This window comes from Sorex araneus, chromosome 10 (assembly GCF_027595985.1).
Source record: "Sorex araneus isolate mSorAra2 chromosome 10, mSorAra2.pri, whole genome shotgun sequence".
Classification (NCBI taxonomy): Eukaryota; Metazoa; Chordata; class Mammalia; order Eulipotyphla; family Soricidae; genus Sorex; species Sorex araneus.
In genome coordinates this window covers 47,965,941-47,978,563 of record NC_073311.1, presented here as the reverse complement: position 1 = coordinate 47,978,563, position 12,623 = coordinate 47,965,941, and the positions used below count along the sequence as shown (strand labels likewise).

The following is a 12,623-nucleotide window of genomic DNA, read 5'->3' as shown; positions in this document are numbered from 1 at the left end:
TTGGAGATACAACCCTGGGCCATTTGTCTATTGGCAAGATGGCAGATCAATATACTCTTCATTTCTTTTCAGACTGTTTTCCCCCTTCTGTTGGTTCCTAGTGATTTCCTCCTCATCTTTGAACTCCTCAATCTTTTGCTCAGTTCTTATTATTCTGCATTTGAGAGCTTCTGTTGACTTTTTTGGCATCACCTACCATGTTCTTCATTTCTGTCTCTAGTATTTTTTTCATTTCAACTTTCATACTTCCTTGTGTTTTGCTGACTACCTGTCTGTTGTTTCTGTGAACTTGTTGAATATCATCCTCCTCATAATCTCACTGGAGATACTGCTGAAGGATTCATTAGCGATGTTTATGTCTTAATGATATTTCAATGACATTTCATTAATTGAACTTGGTGGCTTCTACATGTTACCCCCATTGATTTTCTAGTGTCCTTGTTCTGGGGGAAATCCTTGTAGTTAACCCCCTGGGTGATGTTGAGGGATTAAGCTGGAGGCTGCCCTCTCTCTTTTCTGCCTGTCCTCACAGAATGACAGGAGGAATAACTGTGAGTAGCATGTAGTTTGTTGAGTATTTCTGTCGCATCAGGAGCTGTGATATGGGCCCTTAATATGGTGCACATGAGGAGTGGAGGCTGCTGGGACCCACCCTGTAAGGAGGGGATTTAACCTCTGTTCCCAAATAGACCCAGTAATGTCTGCTGGAGGCAAGCCTCACCTGGGATGGTAGAGCAGCAAGCCAAAGGTCACGACAAATTTATGTAAATGGGTTTCTTAAAAAAAAAACATATATATATATATATATATATATATATATATATATATGTTTCTCTTAAGCCCCAATGCAGACTCCCAGTTACTAAGGGTAGCTATTATTAATAGCTTGGAAGTGTTGTTTCAATTGTTCTTTTGTTTTGTTTTGAGGGGGAGATGGGGGCCACACCCAGCCATGCTCAGGGCTCACTCCTGGCTCAGTGCTCAGGGATCATTCCTGGTGGCCTTGGGGGACAAGTACAGAGCCTCAGGATCACCTCCTGTTCCCCAGCCAGAAGCAAGTCCAGAGCACCACTGGGTGTGGCCTATTCCTCTCCCCCTAATTATATATGCATGTAGTTTTACAAGTTACAGTATTCATTTTTAAAAAGCTCTTTAACAAAGGACAGCATTACTGTTTTCTGTTCAGCTTTATTTTCTTGACAAACCTTTTTCATTTAACTATGCAAATACAGTGTATTACATTTTTTAAATTACCCACATTTAAATTCATGGCAGTCTTGTATTCTATATGAAACTATAGTGGTGTAAATATTTATCCATGGAAGAAAAATATCTTACTATGGAAGAAAAACATGTGGAAATAACATGTGGAAAAAAATACTACACATCAATACAACTTTTGTTCTTTTGTTTTCTCAAATGCCAAAAATATTCTTAGGTTGCAAAATTTTCCATTTGATCATATTGGTTCAGTACATGTCAAGTCCGTGCACTGTTTATTTGGTTCATAGACTGTCTTTGAAAAACAGTAAGGCTGTTTATTCAGCTTGTTAATAAGAAAGGGAAAATATAAAGGACCAATTATTAATTAATCCAGGGTTGCTTGTTTTTTCACATATATTAATCAGGTTCTTTTTTTTCTTTTGCCATCTTGCTGTCTGTTGTTGGCTTGCTTGTACCAAATAGAAAACATTTTCCAAAAAGTGTTGAATATGGAGAACTCTTAGCAGTCCTGTTAAGATTTGAGAATGACTTTTGGTGTAGATTATCCTTCTGAGACACTGAAACTTTGTTTTACTTAAATTTAAGAAAACTTAAAAGGGCTAGAGAGATAGTACAAGGCGTTTGCCTGGCACACAGCTCATCTGGATTCTATCCCCAGCACTGCATATGGTTCCCTGATCCCTGCCAAGAATGATCCCTGAGCACAGAGCCAGGAATAAGTCCTGAACACCGCTGGATGTGAATCCTCTCCCCGCAAAATTATATATAACTTGTTTCTAGAGTCAGTGGTTTTTTTATGTTAGAGGTAAAAGGTAATAAGATAATAGGGTTGGCATTTTAATTTGTAGAATAACATGGTCTCTGCAATACATTGTATCTTCTAAATATATATTTTTAACAATTTTAATGTTTCTGTCTTCCTAGATTTTTGCTTCAGTGTCTTGAAGACCTTGATGCTAATCTACGAAAATTAAACTCTCGCCTCTTTGTGATTCGTGGTCAGCCAGCAGATGTGTTTCCTAGGCTTTTCAAGGTAATTTGAAAAATAATTGCATACTAAAATATTTTTATAGAAAATACTATTTGGATCTATGAGGCATTTGGGGTAATTAAGAGAAATAGAACTATTTTAAAAATTGGTGGTCGAAGAAAAGACCCACAGAGATATTTAGTTCCTTTCTATGTCTTAAATGGTAGTTTTCCTTTCCATTTCATAAACAACTGCCTGCTTCTTTCATATTTATTAGAAATATTTCTTGCCATAAAAAAAATTTGGGGGGCTGGAGCGATAGCACAGCGGGTAGGGTGTCTGCCTTGCACACAGCCGACCCGGGTTTGATTCCTAGCATCCCATATGGTCCCCTGAGCACCGCTAGGAGTTAATTCCTGAGTCATGAGCCAGGAGTAACCCCTGTGCATTGCTGGGTGTGACCCAAAAAAGAAAAAAAAAATTGGGGGTGGAGGGGGCACACTCAGCAATGCTTAGGCTCTGCACTCAGGAATTACTCTTGGCAGTGCTGGGGGACCATATCGAATTCTGGGGATGGAACCTGGGTCGGCCACATGCAAGCCAAGCTACGTATCTGCTGTACTATTGCTCTGGCTCCTCCATAAAATGAGAATGTATGTGTGAGTGATTGGATCATTGGGAGGACTGATAGATATATAGATAAACATTTCCCCACTCTCTTTTAGAATCTAACATGGGAACACCCCGTTTTATTTCAGTATTCATGTATTTTGGAGATTGTTTCAAATTTTTTTGGAACAATTTATTTGTCTTTTTGTTTGTTTCCAAAACAAATGCAAAACAAATGCACTGGCCTGAGACAGAATCCAGGCCTTTTTTGAATTTGTTAATTATGTATTTTCTGTCTGCAAAGTGACTTACAAATGATCGTTTGATATGTTGGTTTTAAACTTTTCATTTTTTCCAGTTTGTGCTTATAACCAAAAATGTTTAATTGTGTTACATTTTTGTTTCTTTCTCTTATATTAGGAATGGAATATTACTAAACTTTCAATTGAATATGATTCTGAGCCCTTTGGAAAAGAACGAGATGCAGCTATTAAGAAACTGGCTACTGAAGCTGGAGTAGAAGTCATTGTGCGGATTTCACATACATTATATGACCTGGACAAGTATGTTTTCTTTGTGTCTTCTCTGTTAGAGTAAAATATTTCTCATTTTAAGCATTTTTAAGTGATGCCATCAGTGGTACTAAGTATGTAGACATGTAAGTTTTAACTTGTGTGGTTTTTTGGTTGGTTTTGGGGCCACAACCGGCAGTATTCAGGGATCACTCTTGGTGGAGCTCAGGGAACCGTATGTGGTGCTGGGGATTGAACCCAGGTCAGCAGTGTGTGAGGCAAGCGCCCTTCTCACTGTACTATCATTCTGGGCCGTAACCAGTGTGATTTAAGTAAAATAAAAGTATACTGTACATGGAGTTGTGGGGAAATAAATGATTAGATGTCAAACCCTTAGCATTTTATCTAACTGCTGTGATGTTTATTTACTTGGTTTTGGTTTAGGGACCACACCCATAGGTGCTCAGGGCTTATTCTTGGTTCTGTGCTCTGGGGTCATGCCTGCCAGCTCAGGGAACTGAACCATAGGCATCATCTGTCACATGGAAGGCAAGCACTTTACCTGCTGAACTTTATCTTGGGACCTGCTGTGCAGTGACTTTTATTTACCGAAGTGACAGATAACTAGATATAAATATTCAGAATAGTTTCAGAACTATATTTTTAAAACTATTTAAGAGTAATACAAAATTTTCCTTTGTGGTTAGGAGAGTGGTTACACCAGGTGCCCATCAGAGCTTGCTCTAGGGACACTTCTAGTGGTACTTGGGGAACCAGATGTGGTGCCATGGATCAAACTGAAGTTGGCCCCGTGCAAGGCAAGCACCTAAACCTCTGTACTATCCAACTCAATTTTCCTGATTATTGTATCTCAGCTTACTGTAATTTTGCCTACTGTAGTCTTGCTTGGCTCTTAGTGATAACTAATCTCATAGTTTAAGTAATACTTAGCAATAAATTAGCTTAATATATTTTGTTTGGTTGTCTCATTTTATTTCACATTTGGACATCTTGTCAATATTGATTTTAGGTGCATATGCAACTTATGCAATATTACTTTGCATACCTTTGAACCGTGGTGATATATTTCTTAAATTTTATTTTTGAGCATCTTTTCATGTACCCATTGTTCATTTTTGTTTTTTAAAAAGCTTTCATTGCTTTTTGATTTACTTACTACTAATAAAATTTTATTGGTTTGCTATATTATTTAAATTCTGATGTTCTAGCATTACACCTTGCTATATATGTGCACGCCACTGAAGTTCTGGTGTCATCTCACTATCACATTGACCCCTCTACCCTTTTCCCTCACTCCTTTTGCCATTTCCTTCTGGTAGCTACCATATAAATGTGCATATCTTGGGACCAGAGAGATAGTAAAGGGATTAAGGTACATTCCTTGCATGCAATTGATGGTGGTTCAATCCCTGGCACCGCAAGGCACCTCATGCATTGGCCTGAAGGCCCCCAGGCACTGCTGTGGAGGCTTTAGTCCCAGCACTGCGGGACCCAACCAGCACTATGTCCTACTACTCATATTGAACCACTCGCCTGGTTGGCCAAGAATCCCCTGAACCTCCTGAATGCCATTTGGGAGCCCCCCACACCACCACCAAAATACTGTTTGACCAAATCAATCAAATTGTACTATAATATATTTCTTGAGATACTGATTCTTGTTGTCACATTGTCCACCACTGATTTTTTTTCCTGCCACTGATTTTATAATGAAATTCAAATATAGAAAGTATTACATGCTGTCAGTTTTAAGGTTGTGCTACTTAATAACATTGAACCCTATAGTGACTCAATGGTAAAAAGCATAGATCCTTAGTTTTTTTTCTCATATGTTCTGAACGGTCTTGTTAGCTATCCTGTGTGGAACCAACCCCTCCCCCCTCCCCGGCATTGTAGCAGAGCATGTGAGCTCCGGAGCATCGTCACTATATGTGTAGGCACCACAACTGAAGTGTGTACCCCCAACAAGCACCACAATATTACCATAAAAACAAAACAAAACAAAACAAAAAAAAAGTGAGGGTCTGGAAAGATGATTAAAAGTTGAGCACACATGTATGCTGGCCGGTTTTGATCACCAGCACCTGTATGGTCCTCCATGCACTTCTGGGGGAAAAACCTGAGCCTAGAGCTAGGAGTAGTGACTGTATTGCTAGGTGTGGCCCAACCAGCTCCCCTTCTTGCTCCTGGCAAAATATATGAATGAACATTGCGGCCAGAAGTATGACATATGGTGAACATGTGTTTTAACACCCTGTGAACAGTACAACCAGAATGTTTCTGAATGCTGCAACTTAATGAGTGTGATCTGTAGTCACCAACAGCAGGCATTACAGCCAAATGTGCGACACTACTGGCATGGCAACCAAGTGTGTTTGTAACCCCCTACCTCATCCTTAATGCTGCAACAGTAGCAACTAAAAAGGGTAGGAGAGGGAAGGGGGAAAACATCAGCAGACCTTCATCATCATCTTCATCATCATGGGCCAGGACTTAGCGCAAAGGGCCCATATTCTATCCCTTATACGTCATGTTTTCCTGAGTACCACTGGGAATGACCCCTGGAGAAGACCATACCTCCTTCCCAGCACTATGCTGAGTACTAGCACCCCTCTGCACTGCCAGCTATAGCCTGAAAACCAAACTAACACACTTTCACTTTAATTTTTGTTTTGGGGCCACACCAGCTGTGCTCAAAGCTTACTTTTGGCTCTGCTCAGGGATCACTCCTGGCAGGCTCCAGGGACCATATGGAATACCAGGGATTGAACCTAGGTGGGCCGTGTGTAAGACAAGAGCCCTACCCACTGTACTATCTCTCTAATCCCTATTTTAAATGTATTAAATATTAGTTTTTGGCATACTTCTTTCCTTACTAGTGCTAAACCCATGATTTATGTACCTTTAAAGTTTGTTTCAATTATCGTTATCAAGTTAGTACAGCTAATTCTTGAAGTAACATGACAGACTGATTAATTTTATTCTACTTTTCCAACTGTTTTTAAGAACATCTCGTATAGGCAAGAATCATATAAAATCAGAGTCATATATCCTTAATAATAATCATGCCATTTTATTTGCCAGTTTTTCTAACTTGAGAGAAGCTGAAAAATAGCCAGAATCTGGAAACAATTCAAGTGCCCAAGAACAGACGACTGGTTAAAGAAACCTTGGCACACCTACATAGTGGAATACTATGTAGCTATTCGGAAAGATGAAGTCATGAAATTTGCTTATAAGTGAATGGTAATGGAAAGCATCATGCTAAGTGAAATGAGTATAAACAAACTCAAAGTATGCCAAAGCAAACTTGTGAAAAACAGGAGAGCAGTTTTATGGTGATTGCTTTCTATATTTACAATTGACACAAAGTTATATATGATAGAATGAAGGATGTCATCCCGTTGCTCATCGATTTGCTCCCGCGGGCACCAGTATCGTCTCCATTGTGAGACTTCTTGTTACTGTTTTTGGCATATCGAATACGCCATGGGTAGCTTGCCAGGCTGTACCGTGCAGGCGAGATACTCTCAGTAGCTTGCTGGGCTCTCCAAGAGGGGCAGAAGAATCGTACCGGGTCGGCTGTGTGCAAGGCAAATGCCCTACCCGCTGTGCTATCGATCCAGTGACAGAATGAAGGATGTACTATATGTAGATTTAAAAAAAGCTTTGGGGGCTGGAGCAACAGTACTGTGGGTAGGGCATTTGCCTTGTAGGCAGCCACCCTGGTTTGATCCCTGAGCATGTTGGGAATAACCCAAAGAGCCAAAATAAATAAACAAATAAACCTTGGTTTTCTGCTGTGTGACCTTAGTGAATTTACTTATTAACTCTCTTGGTTGGTAAACTTCACATTTATGGATAAAATACATACATAAAATATGTACATAAATGTGTATAACATATGTACATAAAATAGAAATGTTGAAATATTTAATAGCGGTCATGTACACAATAGAAAATAGAAGTGATTGTCACTATAGGAATGTAGATTTCTAATTAATGAGACTTACTGCTTCTTGGTAGAATATTGTTTTTGTTCCTTTTTATTGATTATCAGAGATTTTTTAGAGTTGGATTCTGACATGTGTTATTTTGTTGTTACTGCCTTTAGCCACACTTATTCCATGTCTTAGGTTTTAGTACTTGCATGCTGTGTATTTTTGACTTAGAGCAAATGTCTTGGAAATAGAGAATTATTTTTAGATTATCATTTAACAGCATTCCCAGTCATATACCTAGTTAATGTTGTCCTAGAATCCTTTATTTTGGCAAGGAGAGATATTGGTTTTGGGGTCACTGTCTATCCTCAGGGACTATTCCTGACTTGGTGCTCAGAGGTCACTCCTGGTGGTGTTCAGGAACCATAGATTTCTAAGAATTGAGTCTCCTGCATGCAAGGTATGCACTCCCCTGAGCAGTCTCTCTGATACTCTCCTAGAATCCTTTATATTTTTAAGGGGAGGGGCAGGGGGGTTGAGCCAGCACCCAGTGTTGCTAAGGGGCTATTTCAGGCTCTGTGGTCACCCCTGTCAGTGTTTGAGGGGCCAGGTGGTGCTGGGGTTTGAACCAGGGAAGTGCCTGGTTTGCAAGGTAAGTGCCTTAACCCCTCTGTTCTATTCTTCCCCTTTTCTAGAATTAAGTGATTCTTTTTTACTTTATGATTTTAAATCTTTTCAGAACTTATCAGTCTAAATGTATTGTCTCTTTCAAGTACTAAGTACATTTTAATGATTCTTATAATAGGATCATAGAACTCAATGGTGGACAGCCGCCTCTTACTTATAAAAGATTCCAGACTCTCATTAGCAAAATGGAACCATTAGCGATACCAGTGGAAACAATTACTTCAGAAGTGATAGAAAAGTGCACAACTCCTCTGTCTGATGATCATGATGAGAAATATGGTGTCCCTTCCCTGGAAGAACTAGGTGAGTATAAATGGAAGAAAATGTTGAGCTTTCAAGTGTGTGAGCAGAAAGATCCTAATTCTAGTTTTGATATGTAAAGTATTTTGCATTAAGATCAAAATACAGGGGCTGGAGCAATAGCACAGCAGGTAGGGCATTTGCCTTGCATGTGGCCTATCCGGGTTTGATTCCCAGCATCCCATCCCATATGGTCCCCTTAGCACCGCCAGGGGTAATTCCTAAGTGCAGAGCCAGGAATAACCTCTGTGCATCACTGGGTGTGACCCAAAAAGAAAAAAAAAATACGGGAAGTTTTCAGAAAAAAACTCCTAAGAAGTGCTAATGTATATTTTTATAATTAAGTAGTCTGTTATCACTTTAAGATATATATCCTAATGAACCTTCATATGTGAAACCTTGTACAAGATCCTCCCTTTATTTCTGTGCTACTTACAGCTTGCTTGCAGAGAAATTTGTTCTATTATTGTGGTTAAATGAGAATTAGTCCCAGAAGAATAATAGGTTTTTTTTGTCTTCATCTCTTTTTTGATTTAGGTTTTGATACAGATGGCTTGCCCTCTGCAGTGTGGCCAGGGGGAGAAACTGAAGCTCTGACTCGTTTGGAAAGACATTTGGAAAGAAAAGTATGATAATATGGGTCATAATTCAGATTTCCAAACTGGCTTTTAAAAATAATGTATTACCTTAGAGCCAGAAGTAAACTATTGAAAAGAAATTGAGAGATAAGTGCTTAAAATGGCACAGATTAGTTGTTTGAGAATTAATCTTTGCACTTAAAAACCTTTTCTGGGCTGGAGAGATAATGCAGCATATTATTATTATTATTATCTTCCTTACCTGTCCCAACATAGGTTTGGTTTCCAACATATTATATGGTCCCCAAGTGTTCCAGAAGTGATTCCTGAGTGTGGACCCATTAGTAATACCCCTGAGCAGAGCTGGATTTGGTCCAAAACCCTAAATAAATAAATACTTTTTCCTTTCTTCTGATTATTTCTCCATTTGCTATTATGATATTACCTATTTTTTCATCTAAGCCAGTTTCTGATTGACCATATTTTTGAAGCTTGGATAGTTTTCCTACTTCACCTTTACTACCTCAGTGTCAAAGTTAGATTCAAGGTGGTATTCATCTTGAGTTGGGATCTCGGAGGTAATTTACATCATATAATATGTGCTGTATGAGAATGTCTAGAACAAAAAAGTATTCACTTATTTTTTTTTAATTTCATCAAGAAAAAAATTAAAAAACAAGAACAAAAAAATTTTATTAGATCACAGTGAATTGCAGTCAAAATGATAAATTTTTATGATTGAGTTTCAGGAGTATGTTGTTCTAACACCAGACTTTTCACCAATGCCCACTATCCTCCACCAGTGTTCCCAGTTTCCCTCCCACCCCTCACCTCTCCAGTTGTTTCTGTGGAAACACTTTTTCCCTAGTAAAAGTGGGCAAAAGTTGTTCTCGTGTTCCCTTCCCTAACTTACCCGCCCCCCCAACACACCATTCCTGCCTCAGTGCCAAGCTTCCTACTGAACAGTTCTAGAATTTTTGCTTTTATTCTTGTTTTTTAATTAAAACATGTCATTTGTGGCTGAGATTTTATTTCTCAAGAAATATATAACGTCAAAGAAACATTCTCAGCTTTAAACTAAAATGTAAAGTAATCTTTTAAAATGAAAAGTAATTAGTGTAATTAGTAATTATTATAATTCTCTCTTTGTGTTTTCATTTCAGGCTTGGGTAGCAAACTTTGAAAGACCTCGAATGAATGCAAATTCCCTGCTTGCTAGCCCTACTGGACTTAGTCCTTATCTTCGATTTGGTTGTTTGTCATGTCGACTTTTTTACTTCAAACTAACAGATCTCTACAAAAAGGTATTATTTAAAAAAAAAAACTGAAGCTTATGTTTTAAAGTAGTATTTAACATTTTGTGGGCCGAAGACACAGCCCAACAGAGTGCATGCTTTGCATGTAGGGTTCAATTCCCATTACCTCATGGGCACTGGGGAATGCCAGGAGTGACTCCTAAGCACAAAGCTGAGAGAAGCCCCTGATCATTGCCAGGTATGACCCAGAAACCAAACCAAATGGAATATTTCTAATAACACTTCTTTTATTTGGTTGTTTTATCGGGTCATGCCTGGCAGTGCTCAGGGCTTACTCCTGGCTCTGCACTCAGGGATCACTCTTGGCAGGGCTGAAGGAACAATGTGGGATGCCGGGATCAAACCCAGGTTGGCTGTGTGCAAGGCAGATGCCCTAACTGCTGTACTATCGTTCCACCCCTGATAACCCTTCTTTGCTTTGTAATCTTAGGTAAAGAAGAACAGTTCCCCTCCACTTTCACTTTATGGACAATTATTATGGCGTGAATTTTTCTATACAGCAGCAACAAATAATCCACGCTTTGATAAAATGGAAGGAAACCCCATCTGTGTTCAGATTCCTTGGGATAAGAATCCTGAGGCTTTAGCAAAGTGGGCAGAAGGCCGGACAGGCTTTCCATGGATTGATGCCATCATGACACAACTTCGTCAGGAAGGATGGATTCACCATTTAGCTAGACATGCAGTAGCTTGCTTCCTGACACGAGGTGACCTGTGGATTAGTTGGGAAGAAGGAATGAAGGTAAATATTCTAACTGATGGAATATGGTATTATTTTGAAAGGCTTTACTTCGCTGAAACAATTTTTACAAGTTTATTTACTTGTTTTTTTATTTGTCTTTTGGATCACACCCGGCAGTGCATGTTTCAGGGCTTCTTTTGGAGGTGATTGACAGTATGGTACTAGGGATCATACCTGGGCCTAAAACACTCTGGACTTACAGGATTAATAAAGGTGATCATTTCTATCACACCCAAGAGATCTTAGAAATAGTGAGTTTGTATTATGTGTCTTGTTTTGTTTTGTTTTGTTTTGGGGACCACACCCACGGCTTACTCCTCATTTCTCTCTCGGGGATCACTCCTGGTGGGCTTGGGGGCCATGCAAGATGCTGAAGATTAAATTTAGTTCAGTCGTGTACAAGGCAAGCTTCTACCACCTATACTGTCTTTCTGGCCATGTTATATATCCCTTAAAACAGAATTCTTTTATCATCATCCTATCACAGCTTTTTTTTTTTTTTCAGTACCATTCATCAAATCCAAGACATGTATTCTTCCACTGGCCTATGTCCCCAACAGCATCACAGTTTCTAAATTTTATTTTATGTAAAATGAGATGTACATTTGTTCTACATTTTGTAGCATCTGTCTGGTATATATACATAACAGTACTTGCATCAGTCTTCTGCAGCATCATTGATTTCCCCTATCCAAGGGCAGTTTCTGATTTAAATATTAATAAAAAAATAAATATATTGTATTTAGATATTCTAGTACAGAGTTGTACATGAGGTAGATATGTAGCACACACTTAATGAATTCATTAAAAATAATTTATGTTTTATTTCCCTTTTGGATCAAGTAATTCCAAATTTAAACTCAGTCATGTTCATTTTTAAAGATTATGGTTGATGGTTCACTGTATGTAGGTGAGTGTACAGTGCTTAAAGACTTTGTTGGTGATTTATTTCATAGTATTTGTGCTTTTTTGAAAGTGTAAACTTTTTTTTAATGGTACTAGAAATTGAGCCCAGGGCCTTACACATACAAGATATGAAGACAACTGCTCTACTATTGAGCTGCATCCCTGTCCACTCCCTTTCTTTAATCTCCATCATATCCCATCTTGACTTTGATAATTTTTTTTATATTCTCCCTGCTTAAAACACTGCAAGGATTTTTAAGGTAAATTCTATTTAGAATTCTACTTATATTACTCATATTTCCCCCCCCTGGCAGTATGGCTCTGGGAATCATACTTTTTTCAACAGGTTGAGCATCTGGGGTCCCACGGTGCAGGCACACTTTTGGAAAATAGGAGAGTATAATCAGACAGGAGAAATGGTGAAAGCCTGATTGTTGATATGCCTGAAGTCATCTCATTGATTAAATCAGCCTGACTCAGGAATATGGTGCCACCTGTACCTGTACAGGTCAGCCTGTACCTGTGGGGCAACTGCATCAGTGCCTTGATGGTGCCTCAGGCTTCCCATAATTGCCGCTGTGCCTATGGCTGGGCCCCAACAACTTGGGACCAAGTTTCCCAAGAAATTAAATGGCCAAAAGTTAGGTATGTGGGAGCCACTCCCACAAACCACCTCGGCTCAGCTACAAGCTCATTCATTGGCCTTATTTCAGAATCCCATAAATAAATCTCAAAAGAGATCAAAAGCCACAGTTTATCTCAGACCTTCACATGGCTGAACAGACTGGGGTAAGTGAGAGGGGTGTGGGGTCAGCCT

General features: G+C 39.1%; 1 protein-coding gene across 2 annotated transcripts in view; it reads left to right on the top strand.

The window, feature by feature from the left end:
• The window catches only part of CRY1 (cryptochrome circadian regulator 1), a 59,184-nt gene that overhangs the window by 27,848 nt on the left and 18,713 nt on the right, over positions 1-12,623 (top strand). For both annotated transcript variants that reach the window (XM_055118517.1, XM_055118515.1), the window contains exons 2-7: positions 2,149-2,257; positions 3,224-3,366; positions 8,083-8,267; positions 8,802-8,890; positions 10,006-10,146; positions 10,589-10,900. In XM_055118517.1, the coding sequence (XP_054974492.1) occupies positions 2,149-2,257; positions 3,224-3,366; positions 8,083-8,267; positions 8,802-8,890; positions 10,006-10,146; positions 10,589-10,900 (979 nt within the window). The remainder of the gene's footprint in view (positions 1-2,148; positions 2,258-3,223; positions 3,367-8,082; positions 8,268-8,801; positions 8,891-10,005; positions 10,147-10,588; positions 10,901-12,623) is intronic.